Source organism: Prionailurus bengalensis, chromosome B3 (assembly GCF_016509475.1).
Source record: "Prionailurus bengalensis isolate Pbe53 chromosome B3, Fcat_Pben_1.1_paternal_pri, whole genome shotgun sequence".
In the NCBI taxonomy this organism is placed as follows: domain Eukaryota; kingdom Metazoa; phylum Chordata; class Mammalia; order Carnivora; family Felidae; genus Prionailurus; species Prionailurus bengalensis.
The window spans coordinates 145,695,556-145,718,739 of NC_057355.1; the positions used below are offsets into that span (position 1 = coordinate 145,695,556).

At 56.9% G+C, this 23,184-nt stretch overlaps 1 protein-coding gene across 5 annotated transcripts; it reads right to left on the reverse strand.

Annotated features, from left to right (window-relative positions):
- Positions 1-7,337: 7,337 nt before the first annotated feature.
- On the reverse strand, positions 7,338-22,509 carry LOC122469581. 5 transcript variants are annotated; one of them, XM_043557072.1, is made up of 12 exons: positions 22,193-22,509; positions 19,494-20,055; positions 18,891-19,011; positions 16,619-16,711; positions 15,614-15,714; positions 13,837-13,929; positions 13,362-13,494; positions 11,719-11,832; positions 11,301-11,456; positions 10,743-10,867; positions 10,078-10,172; positions 7,338-8,005 (listed from the first exon to the last, which is right to left on the reverse strand). In XM_043557072.1, the coding sequence occupies exons 1-11, from the start codon at positions 22,419-22,421 to the stop codon at positions 10,097-10,099; spliced, it is 1,803 nt and encodes a 600-aa protein (XP_043413007.1). In that variant the 5' UTR covers positions 22,422-22,509; the 3' UTR covers positions 7,338-8,005; positions 10,078-10,096. The 5 variants fall into 5 exon arrangements, 4 of the variants coding, with proteins under 4 accessions (XP_043413007.1, XP_043413006.1, XP_043413008.1 ...); XM_043557071.1 differs by having other exon boundaries at positions 18,891-19,014; XR_006293541.1 differs by lacking the exon at positions 10,743-10,867 and having other exon boundaries at positions 18,891-19,014.
- Positions 22,510-23,184: the final 675 nt, after the last annotated feature.

Here is a 23,184-nt window from a genome sequence, read left to right on the forward strand (position 1 = left end):
AACACAGCCCATGTACAGGAACACACACTGTCCCAGACATTATAGCCGAACCCCAAAACACAGGGGTCAAGCAGGAAACGACCCAGTCCGAATGCCACCCATTCAGGCTCAGGAAAGTAAGTGGAGAGAACCAGGCAGCTGTGGGTGTGACCCAGAATGGACTGTTGGCACCTTGGACCCGGGGGAAGGGGAAGAGGAGGAGCACCCCCCCCCAGGAACAGCCCCCCAGGGACCCACCACTGCCCACAGGAGTAAAGCAGGACTCCTGGGCCTGGACCCCTCGAGACCTTCATTGGAGGACCTGGAGTCCTCAACCACAGAAATCCCCAATTCATTGGCTCAGGCCAAAGCAGACAGAAGCTGTTCTTCCAGAGCTGCCCAGGTGATTGTAATGTGTGGCCAGCGTGGGGGTCCGGAGGTCCGCAGGATCCCAGCAGAAGGAAGGGCAAGCAGCGGTGGGGGGCGTGCCCCAGCACCAAGACCGGAAGTGCACCCCAGCAAGGGCACCTGCACGGTGACAGAAAGGACCGGCCCTGGAAAGTCAGCTCAACTCACCTGTTGAGCCGGTTGCAGAACACGGAGACACGAAATTCACAGTAGGTTCTAGGTCAAACCCACCAGGCCCTCCCCAGCCCCCACAGCAAGTGGGGGGCATCTAAGATGTCAGAGAGCCTGCCCCCCCGGGCCAGTGGGTACTTTCCCTCCTAGCCAGGGGCACATCCTGCCCTTAGGTCAGCCGCCTTCCCCCTCTGCCTGTGCTGCAGCGCGCCCAGCACCAGGCCCTGCCCGATAGGGAGTCAGCTCCTGAGCTCGCTCAGTACCCTGCTCTGCCCTCCGGCCGGGCCTGGTCCACGCGCCTGGGGTGGGGGGCCCAGGGACGGGAGAGAGCAGGGCCAGGCTCAGGGGACTTCCCACCCGAGCTGCATCGTGGCTTTTCTCCAGAACAAGGACAGAGACCCATGGGACGCACAGGGAGAGTCAGAAATGGAGCTGGCCCACCAGGTCTCCGGGTGGGGATGGGGCCCCAGACACCATGCTCTGGAAGCTGAAGCCCAGGCTTCTAGAAATGGAAGTGAAGACACCACAGGAGGAGACTCCTGGGACAGACCAGAGCTGGGCCCACCGGGTCGGGGAGCCCTGAGCCCCCACACTGAGCTCCTTACCTCTCCCTCCCCGGGCCAGGATTGGGCCCCGACGGGGATGGGGCTCACCACCAGTGAGGGAGTGCAGCTGTGAGGCCCATGGAAGCCGGCCTGGGGGAGGTGGCTGGACTCGGACACCAGGGCCCTCTGTGTCAGGCCCGGTGCAAGGAGCAGGTGGCCCCCACCCACCTTCACAGGTGCCACAGGTGCTATCCTGGGACAGGCCGGCAGCAGGTGCCTCCCTCCAGCCCCCTGCCAGCCTGACCAGGACCTCGGTGGCTTTGTGCCAGGGGCCCTGCTGACCAGCTGTCTGCCTGCAGCTGCCTCCCTCCCCTCTCCCAGACTCAGACTGGGTGAGGGGCTCTCTCTGACCTGCCCTCCAGCTCCTGCCCCTTCCTGCCTCTGTGGACCTTAAGGTCCTTCCAGGGAGGGCTCTGTCCTTGCCCTCCAAGTGTTCCGTGCTCTCCAGCGAGACCCATGTGGTGCCTCGTGTACAAGCCCCCGGTGATGCGGGCGCCCATGGCTCTGGGTCACAGCCTGAGGGTCGTTGAGGCTCCACACCCTCAGGGTGAGGCTTGTGACCCAGGCTCTGTCGTGCCAAATCCTTCTCTATCATGCAGTCCAGTAGAGATGTCTCAGATGAACCGCCGGAATCCCTCCTTCCTCTCGAGACAGCAGATCCTTAACCCCAGGCCTCCCTCGCTCCTATTCGTGTCTCTGCGTCCAGGTGTGTTTGAGAAATGAAGTGACATTCGTGAGCGACATGGTGTTCGGCATGGCGGCAGATCGTTCCCCCTCAGAAACCTCTTCCAGCTTTGGGCGTGACTGGAGCTTCGGGGCTTCCGAATTGCCTGGAGACCCTGTCGCCCCACCCACGTGCCCTCCCAGCCAGGGGACCAGCTCCGAGTCAGATGGGGAGTCCCCCTACGTTGTTTAACAAATTCTACATCTAGTGGTTTCCAATGAGTTTTTTGCTTTTTAGCAGTTTGAAATCACCATTTTGTGTCCCCCCCCCCCCCGGTCCCCGAGCCTCCTGCTACTAATTACTTCCCTCACCAAGTTCCTGGCTGGAGTCACCCTGCTTTCCGTAGATGGTCACATGGGCCCCAGAAAGGTGGCTCTGATGGGTCCTTCGCAGCTGCCCGTTGCCGTAACTCTGACGGGCCGTCCCTGATCTTTGTCTCCTAAATGCTTTGAGGACGCCCCATGTCTCTCTGTTCTTTTGCTCGTTGGCTGTCCCAGGAAGAGACAAACAGGTGTCGTGAAAGAGAATTGCTAAGCGACAACTCGCAGTGTAGACCCAGGATGATGGCCACCTTGTTTGCCAGAGCTTTGCTCAGGAAGCCGTGCCGAGTAGGTTGTTAGGTGCTGAGGGGGCAGCTGACCCCAGGGAGGGAAAGCGGGGGCCGGGGGGGCGTTTAGAAAGAGAAGCCGGTGCCAGCCTGGCTTGGCTGTTACTTCCCCCGATGGCAGCCACGAGCACATCTCGTGAGTGCATCTCACCGTCAGGGCCTCACTCCCTCTCAGCTGTGCCATAGGTCACAAGATCAAAGCTGGATGGCGTGGCTGTGGTCTAGGCCCTGACAACATCCGGGGACAGCATCTGGGGATGGGGCAATTTCTACATGGAGCCGTTCCATAAAACTGTGTGAGTCAAATTTTGAAAGTGAAGTGTAACGTAGTTGAAGAAATATGTACAGACTGTAAGTGCACAGAGCGAGCACTTATGTGTCAGCCCCCCGAGAAGCCCACTGGGTAATCCCTCTCCTGTCCTCCCCATGGGTAAGCTCCGTGATGTCCTCTAACACCACAATGAGTGTCACCTGTCTCGGCCATCATCCGCAGGGATGTGCACGGATTTTTTGTGTCTGGCATCTTTCAGAATTCAGCTGGTGGGATTCCACAGGGGGCTGTGCACAGCTGTCGTCCATCCATTCCCTTTGCTGAACCATATGCCTTTGTTTGGGTCTAGCAGACTTCTTGTCCAATCTACTGATGATGGCCGTGAGGTTGAGGGTGCTGCTGGGGACGTCCCTGGCCCCGGCTTTGGTGAACAGGTGCACACATTCTGTTTCCCTGACTCGGCGTAGATGCACAGGGGCGGGGAAGACTCACCCTGGACTAAATGCTGCTTGGGTCCTTAACTTAAACACACGTCCCCAACTGATCTCATTGTTTCCAGGTAAGTTAACTGCCTCCCAGAACAACAATCAAGAAAATTTACAGAATATAAAAATAACCAGCACCAAAAAGATAAGCTTCCTGTCATCTGATTTCCCAGTATCAGGCATTCAACAAATAGGAAAAAAGAACCCATAAGAATAAGAGGAAGCAACCAGTTAAAACAGACCAATAATAACACAGATGAAAGAGGCGATAAGGACATGATCACAGAAACACAAATGGTCTAAACTCCCTGGTGAAATGGCAGAAATCGTCAGATTTGGTTAAAAAAACAACAACTCTATGCTATCTATAAGAAGCCCACTTTAAATATGAAGATAATATAGCGAAAGCAATAGGATGGAAAACGATACGCCATGTCAAACCAAAGGAAAGCCATATGGCTCTTAAAACATCAGATAAAATAGATGTCAGAAAAAGGACTATTATCAGAGATAAAAAGAGCAGAGGTCTATTAATCAAGAGAACATAACATAACAGATGCGGTTTATGCATCTGTAAGAGCTTCAACATACTTGAAGGAAAACTGAGCCACAAGGACAAATAGACAAATCCCCTCTCACTCATTTCTACCTGGCTCACGGCAGTCCCCACCTCACGCTGCCCTGGTGGTTTCAAGCTGCGTCCGCAGGCCCCTTCTGCAGTCAGCCAGCGGCTTGGCTTTCAACCGGGTGCCTCAACCCTTTGGCAAGGAAGCAGTTCCCAGCCCCCCAGCCCAGAGCAGGGACTGCATTTCCTGCTGGGCTCTATTCAATCCTGTTTATCAGCTGGGACGTAACAAGGCAGGGCCTCAACGGACCTAGAGACCCAGCGACGCCTTGCAAGTTACCAGCCTCAGGTGAAGGCTCCGTAGACTGTCGGGGACAGGGGTGGCCCCCTCGATTCTGCGGCAGGCTCACAGGAATCCGGGGTTGATGATTCTCAGGCCCATCCTTCCAAACATCTCCATCTGTGCCTACAGGTCATTCTGTTCCTGTCAGAGCCCCATCCTTGGTGTAAAAGACCTGTCGCATTTTCAGCTCTGCCACCCTTAAAATCAGATCCTAGGCTGACCTCCAGCATCCGTTCAAAGTATACCGGTGAGTGGGTTCCCACTCATTGGCAATTAGGGCTCATCCCATTGGGAACCCTGGGAAGTACCATGTGGAATGTTCCAGAGAAACTAGGCTGCTCGCCACCAGACTCTCCTTGCCTATTTGTTGAGGGAAGCCTTGGGAGTGACTGTAAAAGCCTGGGCACTTCCAGGGTGCCGTGGCCGTGGAGCAAGCACGTTCCGTGGCACCTGAGAAGGTCCTCAGGTGGTGAAGCAGAGACCGGCCAGCTGAGTCTCAAGCTGCCGCGATGCAGGGGTGATGCCCCCACAGCTGGGGGTGGACTCGGCTGGCCCGAGGGGAACGTCCGCGAAGGGGGTGAACACAGACGTGGCGCTGGAGGTCTTAACATCTTGGTGGCAGCTTTGCCTTAAACATTTCTTCCCTCTGGCCGCAGCGGACTGGGCGGAGAGCTCCGGGCCGTGTGTTCTGCCACGGAACCACGAGGAAGATGCGTTGTCTTCACGTCCACATCGGGGCCCACATCGGGGCACCTGGGGTCTGGCACGGGGATGTCTGGGGGGTGGCTCTGAGAACTTGAACCCTGCCACTGGCAGATACGAGCCCCTGCCTCCGGCAGCGGTCTCAGAAGATCACACCCATTCTCTCCAACCCTCATGTCTTCAGACTAACAACCAGGGTCGGGACAAAGCGGGATCGTTGGTCTTGACTCGAGGGGACTAGCTTATCCGAGGAAGGAATTGCAGTGTCTGGCAAACGTGTGTCCGCAGGGACTGGGCAAAGTCAGGTAGGACTGGACCCGCGCGCTGGGACCAAGGGCTGGGGCAAAGCGTAAAGTGGGTATGGGGCCTCCGCTGACATGGGAGCATCCCCTTGTGACCGTGTGACCAGCGTCCTGGCAAGGGCACCTGAGACCGGTCCTAATGCATTTCTGGAGGCTGCATCAGGGTCCTGCTGTACATGAGGCAGACAGCTATGAACTTCCTCTGCAACATGCGGAAGGCTCAGGAAAGGGGAAATGTTAGGACAGGGTTTTCTCGTGACACCGGTGACTCTGCTCCCCAAGAGGTCCCAAAGGAGCCTCCCTAAGGCCACAAGGAATCCCCAGTGAGGGGGAGTCAGCATCTGCCCTATAGATATTTCCAAGCTTGTATTTATTTCTTCCGGCACGATTAGTCTGCGCTCCACAGTCCGTGCCTGATACACGGGGTGGCCGAGAGCCAGGTCTTTGCCAGCCCGCCCGCTGTCCACTGTTCCTGCTGGGTCTCACCATGTGCTTGCTGATTTTTGCATGGAGTTCATTGTCCTCCCAAAACTCCTTGTAGGGGCCCCTGGGGGAGCTCAGTCAGTTAAGGGTTCGACTCTTGATTTCGGCTCAGGTCATGAACCCCTGGGTCGTGGGTTCTAGCCCCACATCAGGCTCTGCTCTGAGTGTGGAGCCTGCTTAAGATTCTCTCTCTCTCTCTCTCTCTCTCTCTCTCTCCCCCCCCCCATCTGCCTCTCCCCACCTGTGTCGGAGTACTTTGACACCCAGCCAGAATGAAGACACTGTTCTTAGGAGACGATCAGTGTTTGCTGCTACCCAGCACCAGTCTGGGCCGGTTTCAAATAACACGTATGGCTTCAACTTTTTATTCTGTTTTGTTCTTAGACTGCTTACTTACGTAATGTGATTGGCACAGTGCCCAGCACCCTCTCCCCGTGGTCCAGCCCTGGGTCCAAAGGGGTGGAAAGTGTGGCTGGTCCGTTGGCTGTCCCCGGGGCTCTGCTTCCTAGACCAAGCACGTCAGGGCTTCCCGATCCTTCCCAGCCATGGTCCTGCCCTGCCCGCTCAGAAACAACCCCAGGGACACAGTCCTGGGCCCGAGTCAGAGAAAAGAGGGCTCTCCGGGTGGAGAGAGGAAGAGGAGGGACCGAGACCCACAGCGGTGGAAGATCAGGAAGGAGGCGGCCTGGCCGTTGTCTTCAGCAGGTGGCAGCACTGGGCAGGAGGGCCGGAGGACAGAGAGGACCAGGGACGAACAAGCCAGTTCTTTCTTCAGACACAAGGAACGTGAGGTCCTCCTCCTTTTGGACTCCAGGCTGAAAACTGTGCACAGTTTTGGACTCTGCACAACCACAAAATCCTGCTGGTCTAGAGACCAGGAGACAAAAGAAAGGGAGAAAGACTTCCCACCCCAGCTCATGAAGGGACAGCCCCCTTCCCCAGGCTCACCTTGACCTGCGGGACCTGAGCGGGGGCCGCTGAGAACTCAAAGGACTCGGGATGGGCCAGGGTTGGAAAAAAGGCAGTGGGAGGTGGCTATGTTCCTGATTGTTTGGGCCTCCCCACCAAGCTGAGGGTCCTCCCGGGGCAAGGACTCTGACCTGAGCAGTGTCCCAGGGAGGGGCCAGGCTGTGGCCTGTGGACAAGGCCTGCTGGGGTCGAGGACGGGGATGATCAGGGCTACAGGCTGAATAAGTCCCAAGAAATAGAAATCATATAGGCAGCATTCTACGGTATCATGCAACGAAACCAGGTCTTAAAAATGAAAAGACCCTTCCACCGGGAAATTTTAATTGAAAACTCTTCAACATCTCTAGAGACAAAAAGGAGATACAGACCCAGGGGTGCCTGGGTGGCTCGGTTGCTTAAGCATCTGACTCTTGGTTTCACCACAGATCATGATCTCAGGGTTCATGGGTTTGAGCCCCACATCGGGCTCCCTGCTGACAGCATGGAGCCTGCTTGGGATTCTCTCTCTCCCTCTCTCTCTCTCTCTGCCCCTCCCCTGCTTGTGCGTGCTCTCTCTCTCTCAAAATAAATAAATAAAATTTAAAACAAGGAACTACAGACCCAAATTGCACAGTTCTTTTACAATATATATAAAAATACTACCTATCTGAGCCCAGGGGATCCGCTAAACACGGTGTTTAAATTCCTATGCAAGGTCGAGGTCACAGACCACAAACACAGATGTACAGGAGCTACTCTTTAATTTTCCAGAAAGGAGAATGAGGACAAGGCGGACAAAAAAAAGGAAAAAGAGAAATGACCGCTTCCAACTCTAGAGTTAACCAGAGGCCTGTCGGCTGCGATTTATTCACGTAGCCCAGAGGCAGCGGTACCTGAACGTCCACCCAAGACATTTCCTGCGACTGCTCTTCTGACACCAGGTGTGGGGGTCTCCACACCAGGCAAGTGTCCAGGTGTGCAGACACAAGTTAATTCTGATAATACATCAGACGGCAGCTGGGGCTGCAGGAATCTTGAAGCTCTCCTCACTCGAACATCTGGGGTTCACGTCCATAGCCCTGGCTGGGTCCTCAGTAGAGTCGCTGGCTGGGACACCTGCACGTGGCCTCCCACAAGGCCTGGCCTACCTTATAGCTTGGTGGCTGGGTTCCAGGGTAAATGCCCCAGGCATTCCTTCTGATAGAAGAGTCCAGACTTCGGAAGGATTGGCTTCCTCCTGAATATCAGGCTGTCATTTATGAAGTGGCCACTGGGTGGGCACTGGGATCAGGGGCACCCAGATCCTTTGCCTTAGGTAGCTGCTGGAGTCACACAACTTCCACAGCCCGAGGTTCCCTGAAGCTACTGCTCACCTCCACCTCTGTTCAGGGCAGTCAGGGTTCTGCCAGACCCTGGGGGGACAAAGACAAATGTGGTTGGTCCTCTGCCATCAAGCCACTTGCCAATGAACAGACAAGACAGCTCTTGGCCAGAGGAAGACTGTGATGTGCATCTTGGGAAAGAAAATGAGCAACAGACTTGGCGGCCTGAAAGGAGAAGAATTTCGACAGATGGGAAGGACACTCCAGGTAGGTGGAACAGAACATACAAAGATGTAGAGACAATCTGACCAAATATCAACAATTTCATGTGAGTCAACCAACAGCAGGCACATGGGCAGGAGAAGAGCCCAGTGCAGCTAGATCAGTGGTTCTCAAAATATATTCAGTGGAATCCCAGGGACCTGAGATCCTTCAGGTGACCTGTGAGGTCAAAACTTTTCATATGCCCCTTTCGCTGAGTGGACATTTACACCAATGGCCCAAAAGCCATGGCGGATAAAGTTGCTAGAACCTTGGCCCACACCAAAGCAGTGGCACCAAATTCTACTAGTGTCCTTCACCACCATGTACCCACAGGAAAAAAAAAAATCCAGTTTCACTTTAAAAAGTGCTGATAAAAGAGTAAAAATACTTACTCTTGTTAAATCTCAATTTGTGATTTACACAAAATTTGTGATGCATAAATTTTTAAGATCCCACATGAAGAATACACAGTTCATACCCGGCCCTTGTATTGCACAGTGAAAGACAATGGCCGCCCTGAGGAAAAGCACTTGTGCAATTGACATTTGAGTTACAAGCTGAACTAGCTACTTGTTTCATGGAACACCACTTTTACTTGAAAGAATGACCCATGGACAGACTGTTCAGTTGTTGATGGCATGTTCTTGGAAATGAATAATGTGAGCTGGCCACTTCAAGGTAGACAACTGATGGTGTTTGTTGCCAATGATAAAATTTTGAGCTCTCGAGCAAAAATTAGGATTTTGGAAAACTTGTGTCTTCCACTGTGAGCCTGGGATTCCCAACAGCTATAGACTTTCCTGATGAAACTGATAGCTATGTTAACAAAGGTGCTTTATAGACAAGGTCTGATAAAACATGCTGACATCTAGATCCACATCACTGTGTGAACCTGTGTTTGCCAGGTGACAAACACTCTATGCTACAAAATCACATATGGGTAGAAGAGCCATTTCAAAGCGCAAAGTAGACCGAGGGGTTTTACTACAACAGAGCATGCAAATTTCATAAAATTCATCAAGCTGGTTTCAGAATCTACGTCCTAATCTTTAATAAACTACCACCTGTCCAGGAAAGGTGTGATATCAAAGCAGACTGGCCATAATTTCCTAAAAGAGGCATTAAAATACCCTCTCTTTCCCCAATAGTAACTGGTCTATGAGAGGCTGGACCTTCCTTATATACTCCAGCCAAAACATGTCACAACACATTGAACACAGCAGCCAATAAATGAGGATCTACCTGTCTCCTAGTAAGCCAGACAAAGATTTTGCAAAAATATAAAACAATGACACCCATGTTGTTAAGTTTGTTGTTATTATTGCAGAAAATACTTAATTTCTCCATTTAAAAATCTTTATTTGCCATAATGTTAACATGTTATGGGTTTATTTTTTTAAATAAATTCATATACCTAAATTAGTGTTATTCTATATAAATGTTAATTTATTTTCAAATCTATATATTCACATATAAATAATATATTGTCATTTACTTTGTTTCTAGTGATTTAATAAATACTAATTTTCCATTTTGGTGAATTACTATTTTAACCAATATTGTAGATGAATTACTAAATATTTTATTGGCTTTAATTTCTAATATGGTAACTCTTAGATTTTACCACGTAAGCTACAGCACTTAAGTTCAGTGACTGTTCAGAGTAAAGGGGTCCTGAGATCAAGACGTTTGAGAACTGTCCTCGAGAGCACAAGGTGCGGGACCCAGGCTGGCCATGCCACGTCTGCTACGGCAACTGGACCTTGATCCGGCTGTGCCCTTTGACCTGGTTCCCTCCACATCTCCAGAGCCACGGCCCTGGCCACCCTGCCCAGGGCTGGACCCTGCCCTATTGCCTCCCCTGGAGGGATGCTCTGGAGACTTGCACCCTCAGTCACCTGGTGCAGAGCTGGGGGATCAGCAGCAGCAGCAGCAGGATCTTCCCTTGACCTCAACCTCCGAGTCCACAGAGCTGCATGGCTGGTCCTGCATGCTAGGGAGTGAGGAGAGAGCTTCTGTGCACCTGTGAGCCTCTGGGTCTGTGCACCTGTGACCATGGGGTCCGCGTACCCAGGAGTGCCCACCAATGAAGTCTAGAGCAGTATCTTCCAGGGCGGCTGGGACACTAGCACATTCCCCAAGTCTCCACCTGCCCTTCCCTCCGGGGACCCCTAGGCGACCTACCAGGGAGCCCTGGGAACTCTAGGAAGGGGTCAGGATGGGAGCACTCTGAGGGTGGCAGGGAGACCAGCCTCCCTTAAGACCCCAGGTGAGTGATGGTCCTGCACTGCCTGCCATGTTTTGCTGGGGACTCTGGGCAAGTCCTTGCCCAGACCCTTGCTCTCAGGCCTCAGTTTCCCTATCTGGGAATAGGGGTCAATGAGCTGTGAGACTCCAGCTTAGGGTTCTCAGTCTCTGGCAGCTACTGACCCTCCATACCCAGGGGCCCATGCTTTGGTGCGGCCTTGCCCCCACTGGGGCCCCTGGCAGCACCCCACCTCCGCAGGCTCACCCGTCCCCCTCTCTACCAACCCCCTCCCCAGCCCCTTATTCTCCTTCGTACCTCAGATAACCTGGGAATCTGTCCCTGAAGGAGGCCAGCCAATCATCCACAGTCTCCCTGCCCTTGTTCTCACTGAGCTGGAAGATCCCCAGGATGGGTTCCTCTGGGATGGCCAAGCCGGGACCCTGCCGGGAGCAGCTGGTACGTGAGCATGGGCCCTGTGTTCCCGGCTTCCTGTCTCTCCGGAGGACCCATTCCCCTTACCCACCTGCAGGCCCAGAGCCCAGGTCTATCCCTCAGGCCCCAGGGTGGGCGCTGCTGGTCAGAGCTGCCTGGTCCCGCCAAAGTTACCTCCTGAGCTCCCCACACCTGTCCTGGGAGGGCTTGCCTCCCCCCAGCTTGCGACATCCCAACCCTATCTCACAGTGTCGCCGTGGAAGCAGGTGGCCCCAGCCTTGTGTGTGGGATTTGAGGCCCAGTGCCAGCAGGTCTGAGTGTGGTTTGGGTGAGGACAGCACACCCGGCCCAGGCAGGGGGCCGGGAGAGACGAGAACCGGAAAGGGAGGACAAAGCGACTCCCTCCCAGCACCTGGCCTACCCAAGGGGTCCACGGCTCACCCCGTGCTTCCTGAAGATGTTGTCCAACTTCCAGATGTCCATCTCCACCTGAATCCTCAGGCTCCCCCACTTCCTGGGCGCCAGCATCCTGAGGTGGGTGGCCAGGGCCTGGACGTACTCCCCAAAGACCACCATGTGCAAACTTTGCATGATGCTCTGCTCTCCACAAGACAAGATGGAGAGGCCCGAGTGAAAGCTGTCCCAGGACACTGTCTGGCTGGCCTTAGCGGTGCACCCTCGGGGATGGGGGGGCGGGCAGGGAGGCGGATGCTACTCAAACTCCTCCAGCACGGGTCTGTGGAGGGCCTGTCCCCACCACCAACCACATCGAACCCCTAACCACCGGGTTCCAGGGGTGCCTGCTTCAGCTCCTCAGGGTGACCGCCAGCAAGTCAGTCCCCCCGAATCGGCTGCCTACCTCATACACTGGAGTGGAGTGCAGGCTGGGACAGCCCTCCAGGGCCTGCCACAGGGACTGCAGAGCATTGACCAGATCCTTCTCCTTCCTCCCGAAGTGGCCCCTCAGCAGATTCTGAGGACAGGAGGGTCGGATGTCACGGGGGCCCGCGGTGCCCAGGCCGGCCGTGCTCCCTCCCGCCCTTGCCGGTCTCCTCCAGCCTCTGGGCCCCCGCCTCGCCCCACTGAGGGCACAGTCCTGGGCCAGAAGCTCACCCACTGTCTGTCCCAAAGTTCTGTCTACCCTCCTCCTGCCGATCTCTGAGAGCACCCCAGATTCAGACTGCAGCCCCTGACCCGAGCTCTTCCCTGGAGCCCTCCTGAGTCCCCCCGCATCTCTCCCCTTTGTCCCCACAGGACTGGCCTGGCACCAGACCTCGATGATGCTTTCCCTCCAGATCAGACTCCCAAGACACGGGACTGGGGCCTGCTCAGTTCTCAGTGGACACCACAGAGGATGGGCAGAGGGACAAAGCCAGCCTCCTCGGTGTTACCAGGGTACCTGAGCAAGTCCCGTCCCCGCTACACCCCAGCCCTCCGGCGCCCCGTCTGCAGACGCAGCCTCATCGGCACCATCTGTAAAAGACGGTGCCAACGTCCAATCCATGAGGTCCGCCTGCCTGGAGCTCTGTGTGGAGAAAGACCCCGGGGCTCCAATCGGGCCAGAGCAGAACGGAATGCTGGGATTGAAGCCATGTCTGCCACAGCCCAGGGAGAGGCAAGGACAGGCTGCTGGTCACCCTGGGAGGACCAGACCTCCCCAGGGCTTGCCAGGTGCTCAACTCTGCAGAAAACCCAATGGCCGTTGTCTCAGGAGCCGGTCCCCAGGGGGAAAATGAACCACTGGCTAGAACTGCAGGAGTGGAGACCGACCACCAGTACCTCCCATCTTCCACCCAGGAGGCCCCCATGAGGACAGGGCCCTGAACCCCTAATCTGAATGGAAAATTCCTTCCTATGGTTTCCACATCCTGGGAGGCCACCTCGCCCTCTCAGGGCTTCGGCTCCAGGGTCAGCCTCTGGGCATCCTCAGGGACCTCATCCTCTGGTGCGGCAGCCACAGCTCAGGGGGAGACAAAGTTGTCACAGAGGCAGGCACAGCGGCTCTGGGCCACAGTGAAGGGACTTCACCTGCCTGGGAATGCAGCCCGGTCAGAGCCGGGGTGGGGAGAGGGGAGCCAATGTCAGGCCTCAACTGGCCTGGCAGGAGAGCAATCACACAGGTGGAGAAAGGAAGAGGCAGGTCTGGCCAGAGGGGACAGAGGGAGGTACCCTCCATGAGGAGGGGGCCAGGCCTCATAAAGTGGCAGGGAGGCTAAGCTAAGCCCACTCATCGGACAGGACCCCTACCTCGGGTCAGACAGGAAGCTGGCCCTGCCCCTCTGCTGCAGACAGAGAAGGCAAGCTGGGGAAGGCGCGGGGGGGGGGGGGGGGGGGGCTGACCAGGAACATCTCTAGCCCATTCTGTCATCGCTGCCATGTCCCTCCCCAGCAAAGACTCTGCTGGGCTGGGCAGAAGTCCAGGGAGACACGGGCAGGCACCTTCTGCCTAGGTTTTCTAGGAGAAGAGACCCCACGCCAGTGCTGGGGCGGGGATGGCATCACCTGGCACAGGGCTCTGACTCTAAGCAGGAGGTGGTCCCGGCTGTGGCCCTCAATGGCGTGGATGGCACCCTGTACCGCGGTCACCAGGTCTGCAGGTGGAAAGCATGCCTGACTCAGCTCCTGCCACGTTTTCCTGTTGGGGTAACCAAAGGGGGTCCTTGGGGCCTGGCCCAGAGCCCTGCCACAGCCCCAAAGCTGCAGCACACCGGCCACACCCCTGCGCCTCTGTGCACCCTGGGACAGATGGGAGGCTGACGCTCCCTCATTTCTGCTGCCGTTGCTGTCTATCCCATCCCACTGTTTTTTCTCTCTGTACTTATAGACTGTTGTATCCACGTGCCTTAAAATGCAAAAGGTACAGTGGAAAACTCCTCTCCCCACTTTTTTCACAAAGGACAGCAAATCCGGATCGTCCACTGCCTAGCCTGCCGGGGCCCACCGGCCCCGCCCACACCCGGGTCACGCCCCCACGGACCTGAGGATGCAGCAGTTTCCCAGCACGTGCACCTCGGGGAAGGCCTCCGCAGTGGCGTTCTGCTGCAGGAAGTGGACAGCCTTGTCCTGGTACCTGCGGGGTGAAGCGGGAGATGCAGTCCCTCCCACCAGCCGCAGGCCCCGCCCACCAGCCCCAGCCCGACAGGCCGGGTCCCTTCTCTGCTTTAACGGCCGCCTCGTTCACAGAACCACAAACGTGGGTTGCAGGGACCGAGATGTTGACAAGGCAGCCGGGGTTTACTTGGGCTGGCTCCGTGCCAGACCCGGCAGCCAGATGCTTCCTAAAGACATTTTCACCGAATGCCCTGGAGGACCGCTGGTGGCAGATGCTTGAGGACAGGATGGGGGTGGCTTTTCCCGTGGACTTGGAGCTGCGTCAGTGCTGTATCTGAGAAGCCCTCCCTCCCCGGCGGGTGAAGGGGAAGGCCGGCAGACGAGGCCGTGCCCTCCAAGCCCTGGGAGCGTCGGCTGAGGCCTGGGCGTGCTCTCAAGAAGGGGAGGCCGGCACCCCACGCCCGGGCTGGGCCACTGAAGCTGCTCCAAAGCAGAGAGTAGGGGGAGGCTCCGGGACAGCACACACCCCTGCTCCCCAACAGCAGGACAGAAGGGGCGCCCTCACGAGTCTGAGTCCCTAGACCACAGATCAAACTGGCGGCCCAGCAACATTTTCTTAAACATTTAAAACCTGGCTGATTTCACCTAACAATCCATATCCCTGGCCTCTCTTAAGTAACCTGCCTCACAGCCGCCCTTTATGGAGCCTGGCCCAGGTGAACACAGCCACTTCTGAAGTCTCCGGAGAAAGGGGCCTCGTGATGTGGTCTACACCGCGCTGTGCCCAAGGCATGCTTCTTAATCACAGGGGCCCAAGGACCCTGCCACACTGAGCCCAGCCCCAGCCCGTCGGGAAAGAGGCAGAGTCCCCACCCGAATCCTTAGCCTGGGACAGAGCTGGGTGTGTGGCTCAGGACTCTGACAGTGAAAAGCAGAGGAAATGGGGACACGGGCAGTCTTCCAGGTCCCTGGCCAAGGTTAGTAACCAAGATCATTTGTTATTGGTTATTTATTGGGGGGGAGGGGCAGAGAGAGAGAGAGAGGGAAGGAGAGAGAGAGAATCCCAAGCAGGCTCCAGGCTCAGTGCGGAGCCCAACATGGGGCTCGATCCCACGAAATATGAGATCATGACCTGAGCCAAGATCAAGAGTGAGACACTCAACCGACTGAGCCACCCAGGTGCCCCAAGATAATATTTTGATGAAACATTTTAAAAAATCAAAACCGATCCAAAACATCCAGAATGAGCAAAACATGAAGTTTTAGATAAAGACAGAATTCCACTTTGCATGCTCATGACTGCCCTGCTGGGCTCTCCCTTCCTCCCAGTCCTGCTGTCCAGTACGGGAGCCCCAGCCCCAGGTGGTGTTTAAAGGTCAATTAACTAAAATTAAGTAAAAGTTAACTGCAGTCCCTCCATGGAACTAGCTTGACAGCCACGGGAGGCTGGAGACGCCATGTCAGAAGGTGCCACCATGGGACGTCTCCACAGTCACCCAGGGGCTGCCTCCAGAGCCAGGCGGGAGGTGGAGCAGGCCAGACTGGGGACACCCAAAGCCAGTGCCCACCCCTTGCCCTGCTTCGGGAACTGGCCAAGCACCCGGTGGCCCGTGGGTGGAGGCTCGGCTAGCACTCTAACGGGGCTTCTGTAGACCCAGACACCCGTACCTCCTTCTCTAGGCAACGACCACCTTTTCACTTACCTGTTCAGAAACTTTGAAAATATTTCCAGAACCATGGCTTGAACTTGGCTAGTGACCGATGGTCCAGTGGGTCTTGCTGCAATTATGGCTTCTTCCAGCAGCTGCCAGTCAAAGCATGTGGCCTCTCAGGGGGGAACCCAGGGACCAATGACACAGCCGGCGGACCCTGGGAGACCGTGTCCCCCCCAACTCTGTTATAGGAAGGGCTGACGCGCGGGAGCTGCACCCACACCCCTCCGCCGCTCTCCCTGCTGCCGGTGGCACAGAGCAGATGCCTCCCGCCAGGCCCTCACTACCCCTCCCGGCCCCACCTGTGTTGCAGGCCTCTCTCCCTCGAACCCTCCAGTCAGCCTGCAATCAGACAGCCTGAACGACCTCCTCATCCCCACGCATGGCTAGGCTTTTCCTGTCTGGCCCAGAGGCTGCCGCCACCCCCCACCCCCCACCCCCCACGAAGCTGCCAGCTCCCCACCTGACACTCTGAACAGGGCTTCTTGGCATAAAGGCCTTGAGGATGCATAAAATGTTTTCTCCCTCCAACTCTGAGCAGTCAAGAGAAGCAACAGAAACTCCCAGCACAGATCCTCTTTAAAAAAACAAAACAAAAAAAACCCTCCCCCTCCCCACACACGGGGTGGCCTCTCCTCCAAGGCCAAACATCCCACGCCCCCATGGCTGCTTGACCCTCTCGTCGAGGCATCCCCAGACACTGGTCTCTCTGCAGATCCTACCTGAGGCCCCGGGCAGTCTCGTGAGCTGAGACATTCCAGGAGGAGGCCTGTCTCCTGAAGATGCGCCCTGCAGCCCAGCACTGGGACCCCATCTGTTGTGCCTGCCGCCCTCAGTCACTGACACCGTCCTTGCTGCACATGCGCACGGCCACCCCTCAGTCATCCCCCCCCAGCACCCCATCCTTCCAGGCACCCCCCCACACACCAGGCGGGGCACTCAGGAAGGGGCCAGGAACCCACGTGGTGGGCTGGAAAGACTCTGACTGGCGAATACCTGGAAGATTTCAAGGAACGTTGGGTGGGAGAACGGGGCCCACTTTTTCTGATCGCAGATCAGGACATTTTCTAGAGTCTCCTCCAGCCTTTCCTGCCCAGAAAACAGTAAAAGCAACTTTGATCCCCAGGCTTCTCTCCGGGGCTCCGCCCCAACTGAGGACAGGAGAGCGAGTAAGAACCAGAGCCCGCCCAGGAACTCCCCCCTTGACCAGCAGCCTGAAATCCGCCCACCGCCGAGGGACCCAGTTCTGAGTAAACCCTCCCCTTCACAGCCCCCGGCCCTCTGTGCATCAGCGTCTAGATACACCCTCCTCCTCGTTCCTGGCCAGGCCATCGCTCCCATCCCCGTCTGCTCATCTGCCTGGGGGTGATGGGCAGCTCCCACTCGCGGACAGCAGAGCCCATCAGCGGGCGTGGGCTGAGAGCTGAGAGGGCCGCCAGGGTCCAGAGACACACAGTCTGGGGACACAGGGACCACGGACCACTGGGGACCAGGTTGCACCAGGGAGACCCAGGGCCCTGGAGACCAGCTCCTGGCCAGAAGAAACCTGAGTGTGACCTCTCAGGCCCGACCCCAGGCAGTGACAGAGGCTGTCCCTAGCAGGTCCCCCCAGGGGAAGCTGTCCTCCTCACCCGGCTGGCCACACGGCCAACACAGTGCGGCCGGGGGAGGGGGGCGTCCTCAGGTTGGCTGCCCAGACTCCCACTTGGGTCTCCTTCCTAGCCCAGGTACCTCCATCTGAAGGCCCCTGGCGGGCCGTGGCCTTCCTATCTGCGGAAAGGGGCAGCCTGGAAGCTGATTGTCTCCACCAGCTCAGCCCTCGGTACTTTTTCCCTCCTAGCCCTGCCAGAAGCTGATGTCTGGCTGCCTGCCCGACGCCACTGACAGCGGCTGCTAGCCCTCACCCGACACGGGTGCCCGGCATCGCGCCTCTCGCGGGCATCGCCGCGCCACCACCCGGAAGGCGGCACCGTTGCTTGCGCTCTGGCTGCCTGTCTGAATTGCCCACCGGACACTGCAGCGCAGCCCTTGACGGCTGGAGCGTGGAACATCGAGGAGTGAGAAGCCCCGTCTTCCCTGATCCGGCCCAAACTGCAACGCCACGGTTTTGGGGAGAGCCGTGAAGGACAAAGGGCCTCAAAACTCAGAGCCCTGGGGCGCCTGGGTGGCGCAGTCGGTTAAGTGTCCGACTTCAGCCAGGTCATGATCTCACGGTCCGTGAGTTCGAGCCCCACGTCGGGCTCTGGGCTGATGGCTCAGAGCCTGGAGCCTGTTTCCGGTTCTGTGTCTCCCTCTCTCTCTGCCCCTCCCCTGTTCATGCTCTGTCTCTCTCTGTCCCAAAAATAAATAAAAAACATTGAAAAAAAAAAAACACAAAGGTTAAAAACTCAGAGCCCTGAGTTTGCCGGCGAGGAAAAGGCTGGGCACTTACGCACCAGCTACTGGAAAATTCCCGTTAAGCCGATACCGATTCTCTACCTCACGGTCGTAAAGCTTAGTTTCTCGGTCTGTTAGCTGAGATAGGCAGAAAGCTTCCCTGCATCCCAAAACATCTCTTCCGCCGGTTCCCGTGACACTAGACGTGTCTGTGCCACGGCCAGGGATGCCGTTATGGGAGGTCACGTCTGTTAAAAGCGATCATAGGGGCGCCTGGGCGGCTCAGTTGGTTGCACGTCTGACTTCAGCTCAGGTCATGCTCTCAAGGTTTGTGAGTTCGAGCCCCGCATCAGGCTCTCTGCTGTTAGCACAGAGCCCTCTTAGATCCTCTGTCTCCTTCTTTCTCTGCACCTCCCCCACCTACACTCTCTCTCACAAATGGATAAACATTAAAACAAAAAAAAAGACCATAGTAGGAAATTGCGACGTCCCCTTAAGTCCTCTCCGTCTGCCAAGGATTAACCGTATGCACCCACCTTGGGGCAGCTGGCTTTCCACCCGAGCCTCGCCGGCCCTGCTCTGTAGCCACCGGTGTGGAAGTGGCCAGACTGTGCTCACTGGTCAGGACAGCGACCTCTGGTCTGGCGCGCTCTCTCTGGGCCCGCGATACGCCTCACACCTCAGACCCACGGCACGTGGTTACTTCCCACGTGACAGTGCTCAAGGGCCAGAATGGGCACGGCATCACCCCTGCAGCCCTAGGAGTGGACGGGGGCTCTGGCTCCAGCCCACCATCCGGGGCCCGCCCTGGCCCATCCCCTTCCCTGTTGTCCCCCAGCCAGATGTGGGACAAGGAGACCTCTGGGTGGTGGAGACTCCTGGACCCATTTACCTGGATCAGCGCCACCAGCTTCTTCTGCACTTGGGACATCCAGGTCACAAACATCATGGAGTCCAAGAGGTACCCGGGCGTGGGCTTCTGGGAGGTGGCAGGTGCATTCGGAAGCGTCTCCCTGCCGGGTTGGAAGGAACCACGAGGGGCACAGAGCTGAGCTGGGGTTGGGGGAGGGACTGGGCTGCGGAGGACAGCTCAGCGCTAAGGACAGTGGACTCCAGGCCGGGCCTCGCCCCCTCCCCAGCCTGTGCTGCCCGCCCCTCGCCCCTGCACCAGGCCCAGTGACTAGAGAGGGCAGCTGGGGTTGAGAAACCAGAGCCAGAGGCTCTGTTGGCGTAGACCAGTCTCTGGTCACACACAAAGGTGGACCGTGAGCCCCCCCCCCACACACACACACAAAAACACACCCTAACATACTAACGCACCGGCACATATACACGACAAGCACACTGACACGCATGTGTCCCCGAGGCTGGGGCTGCATCTGCCTTCTCCAGCCACCAGCCCCGCCCAGGTGGCCCCTCGAAAGGCTCTGTGTCGACCGCAGCCCTGGCCTGGGGGCCCTCACCCAGGACCCCAAGCTCCTCCAGGAGGACTCACCCCAGCTGCCCAAACAAGGTCGTCCTGCCCCAGGCATACAGCACACGGCAGCTGTTCCAGCTGGCGCCGCAGGAGTGCTTGAGCTCCAAGAGGCGGCTGAGGAGGACCTCCTGGAAGCAGGTGCTGTAGATCGTCCAGAGGCGGGCTCCCAGCTGGCTCGCCCTCAGCGACCCCAGGCCCTGTCTCACAGCCTCCTCCAGCTTCTCCAGGAAAGGGCCCAGCTTGTCCCTGGGGTCCCAGGTGGGCACTCGGGCCTCAGCGTCATTTCTCAGCAGCCTCTCCAGCTGACTGCCCCAGGTGGCGACTATGCCATCCTCGAGGGTACCGGCCTCCGGGCTCGGGGGCTTGTCCTGTGTGTACTCCACAGTGTCCAGCACCGCCTGGAGCTTCAGCTCCAGCTCCTGGCCGAGCCTGACGCCCTCCAGAGCCTGCTGGACCACCTGCCACATGCTCTGGGCCAGAGCCTGGTACTGGGGGCCGCAGTCCTGCCCTTCCCATGCTGACGCGGAGACGCTCAGGTAGGCTTCCAGAAACTTCCCCTCCTGCACCAACTGTTGGAAGCCTGGAAGAAAAGAACCCAAAAGGATGGCTCAGCGGAGGGACTCGGAAGAATGGGGGAAACCGGGCAGGGGGAGGGACGCCCGCCCAGGATTCTTCCCCAGAGTAGGGTGGGTGTGGGCTGAGCTGGTGTCAGGGGAACCACGCACGAAGATGAGGCAGTGGCTTGAAGAGCCTTTGGGGACGGGGCTCCTTGCGGCCAGTCAGGATCAGCAGGGCACGAGTTTGTACGAGGGTCACAGAAGACTGGTACGCTTTCCACCGTGTCCCCCTTGCAGCAGGAAAGCTTAACACGAGCGGTTCCTTCCCATGAGCCTCTAAGCGCCCAGGGCGATGCACGGTCTGCGCTTTCATCAGCGGCGCATTGTCAACCCGACATCGAGGCAGCAAAGGCGCTTTCCCGACCAGAGGCACGGACAGGGGGGTCCAACAGAGGTAGTAGGAAATAGTGTCAAAAGGAATGCCCATCAGGACCACGTGGAGGGCTCACTGAAGCCCAGGTTGGAATGTGCATCTGGGACAGGTTCCCAGGGGGTGCCAACAGTGCTGGTCCTCTGCCAGGAGGGAGGGATGCGAAGGGAAGAATTCCGCCTCGGGTCCCAGAGGAGCCTCAGCAAGACACTGCAGCCTGTAGCTGCAGGAGGCGGGCTCTGATGAGACTCAGATGGGAGAGAGGAATTGGGAGACAGGGCTGTCCAAAGCACTTGAACACTTGGACACTGATTCTTATGGACTTCAACTTGGAGGGGCAGTTTTGAACTTTAAATCCTCCCTGGAAACTTCAGAACGAGAAGGCAGGTATATTTCAAGTTGGGGCGCAGAATGCCTTCCTGTCGTCAAGGGCGAACGCATGCCCCTCCCCCCATTTCCTATTCTTCCTTTCCCGTAGCAAGAATGAACGTGTGATGCCAGGAGCTGGGCAGCCGTCTTGGGCCACGAGACAGGAACCCCATGGGGAGGATGGTGGAGGGGTCCGATGGAGGGGTCTGGGTCCCTGATCGCGGAGGAGCCCTGGACCACCTACCCAAATCTTCCATGAGAGAAGCACGTTTTATCTTGTTTTATCTTAAGCCACGGTTTGTTGGGCGTCTCAGTGAAAGCAGCTGAACTTATAACAATACGAAGGGTTGAGGAGGAGTGGAATGTGGGATGGAAATTATTTTGCCCCAAGCAAGACAGCCTTTGACAGCCTTAAACTATTCTGAAGGTGGAGATTCCCTGTCTACTTCTCATAGATGGCTCCCTGTGGACAGGCATTAATTAGATTAGATGTGGAAATAGGAACCGTGACCCCTGGAATCTCTGTGCTGTCACCAGGTGCAGGGGCTACCTGGACATCATTCCCCTTCCTTCCAGAGCTGTGCCGTCCAGCACGGCAGCCCCGAGCCACCCGTGGTTACTGAGCACTGAAAACGTCAAACCTGAGCTGTGCTGTCGGCATAAAAACACACACCAGACTTCCAAGACTTAGCAGGGGGGAAGAAAAAGAATGTAGCATACCTTAATTTTAATACCGATTGAACGTTGAAACATGTTGAAATACTACCTCAGCTCTATTGGGCTGAAGAAAAGATATTACTGAAGTTCATTTCACCCGTTTCTTTTTCAATGCTTCCTGTGACTCCTGAGAACTTGAAATCACCGCCCGGCTCACACTCCATCTCCTCAGACAGCACTAGCCTAGAATATACTTGCCCCTCTCCCTCCAACATGGGATTCCGGTTTATCCCACACCAACCCGGCTCTTTTCTGGGCAGGGGGCCACGATCCGCCCCCCCCCACCCCCCCCTCCCAAAACAGAAGACCTGCCCTTACAACGTCCTGAGGTCTCGACCGCGTTGCTATTTCTTAGCAAGAATATTGGTGGGGTCGGGCCGGGCCGGTTCGCTCTGTTCTGGGGCCTTCTCTCACTCCCCAGCACGCGTCAGAGCCCCCCCTGCGCTTAGCAGCCCGGCCCCGTGACGGCTGTCGTGTGGCGGGGGGTGATGGTGAGCAAGCCGGCCCCCCTCCCCTCGTGGGGCCCTCCAGGCCCTCCGAGTGACAGCCAGGAGGGCGGCACGCCGCACGTATTGAAAGAAAGGCCCGAGTGAGCAAGCAAAAGATGGGGAAAAGGTACAAAGATGCGAAGACGACGCCCATACCTTGGCAGGTTTCGTCCAGAGGAATGACACTCTGGGGCCCTTTGTTTGCGTGCAGTCCTTTCAGAAACCCGGTAATCCTCCTTGGGTTCAAAGGATGGCCTCTGGGCTGTTGTCTCGGGTGCCCCTGAGGCTCAGCGAGCAGGATTTGTCCATACTCGCTCCCAGCTTCTTCCCCTCCGAGCCTGGATTTCCTCCTGCCCCAGAAGACCTTCCTGTGGACTAGATTCATCCCACTGCTCTTGTCCCTGGCAGCGGCTCGGCCCCACCGACACCTGGCACAGCCTCTGAGTCACGGGGCGTGTTTCTCTCTCTGCGAAACGAAAGAAATAGGAGGAAGTGGGTGACTGCCAGAGAAATTTCCTCTTGTGTTTAAAAAGATGGCTGTTAATGCTTTTGAGAAGTCCCCAAATCTCACTGCCCAGGGCAAAGAGGTGGTAGTCTCACTGTTTAGTGCAGGAATGTTTCCCTGGCATCTTGAGCCAACCCCAGGTCGGAGCAAAGGCCGGGAAGTTGGGGCAGAGCACGTGAAGCCTGTGGTCACAGTGGACCCCCATCACCACCACCACCACACTCCCACCCCACCGTTGCTGTCGAAAAGTGCGAACGAACTATTGTTTGGATTTTTGAATGTTTATTTATTTTGAGAGAGAGCGCGCGAGCAAGTGGGGGAGAGGCAGAGAGAGAGGGAGACAGAGAATCCCCAGCAAGCTCCATGCTGTCGGCCTGACGTGGGGCTCGAACCCACAAACTGTGAGATCGTGACCTGAGCTGAGATCAAGAGTCGGATGCTTAACTGACTGAGCCGCCCAGGCGCCCACTTGTTCAGATTTTTTAAAAGTCTGTCATTCGGGGCGCCTGGGTGGCTCAGTCAGCTGAACATCGGACTCTTGGTTTCGGCTCAGGTCATGATTTCACTGTGAGTTCAAGCCCCGCTTCAGGGTCTGTGCTGACAGTGTGAGCCTGCTTGGGATTCTCTCTCTCCCTCTCTCTCT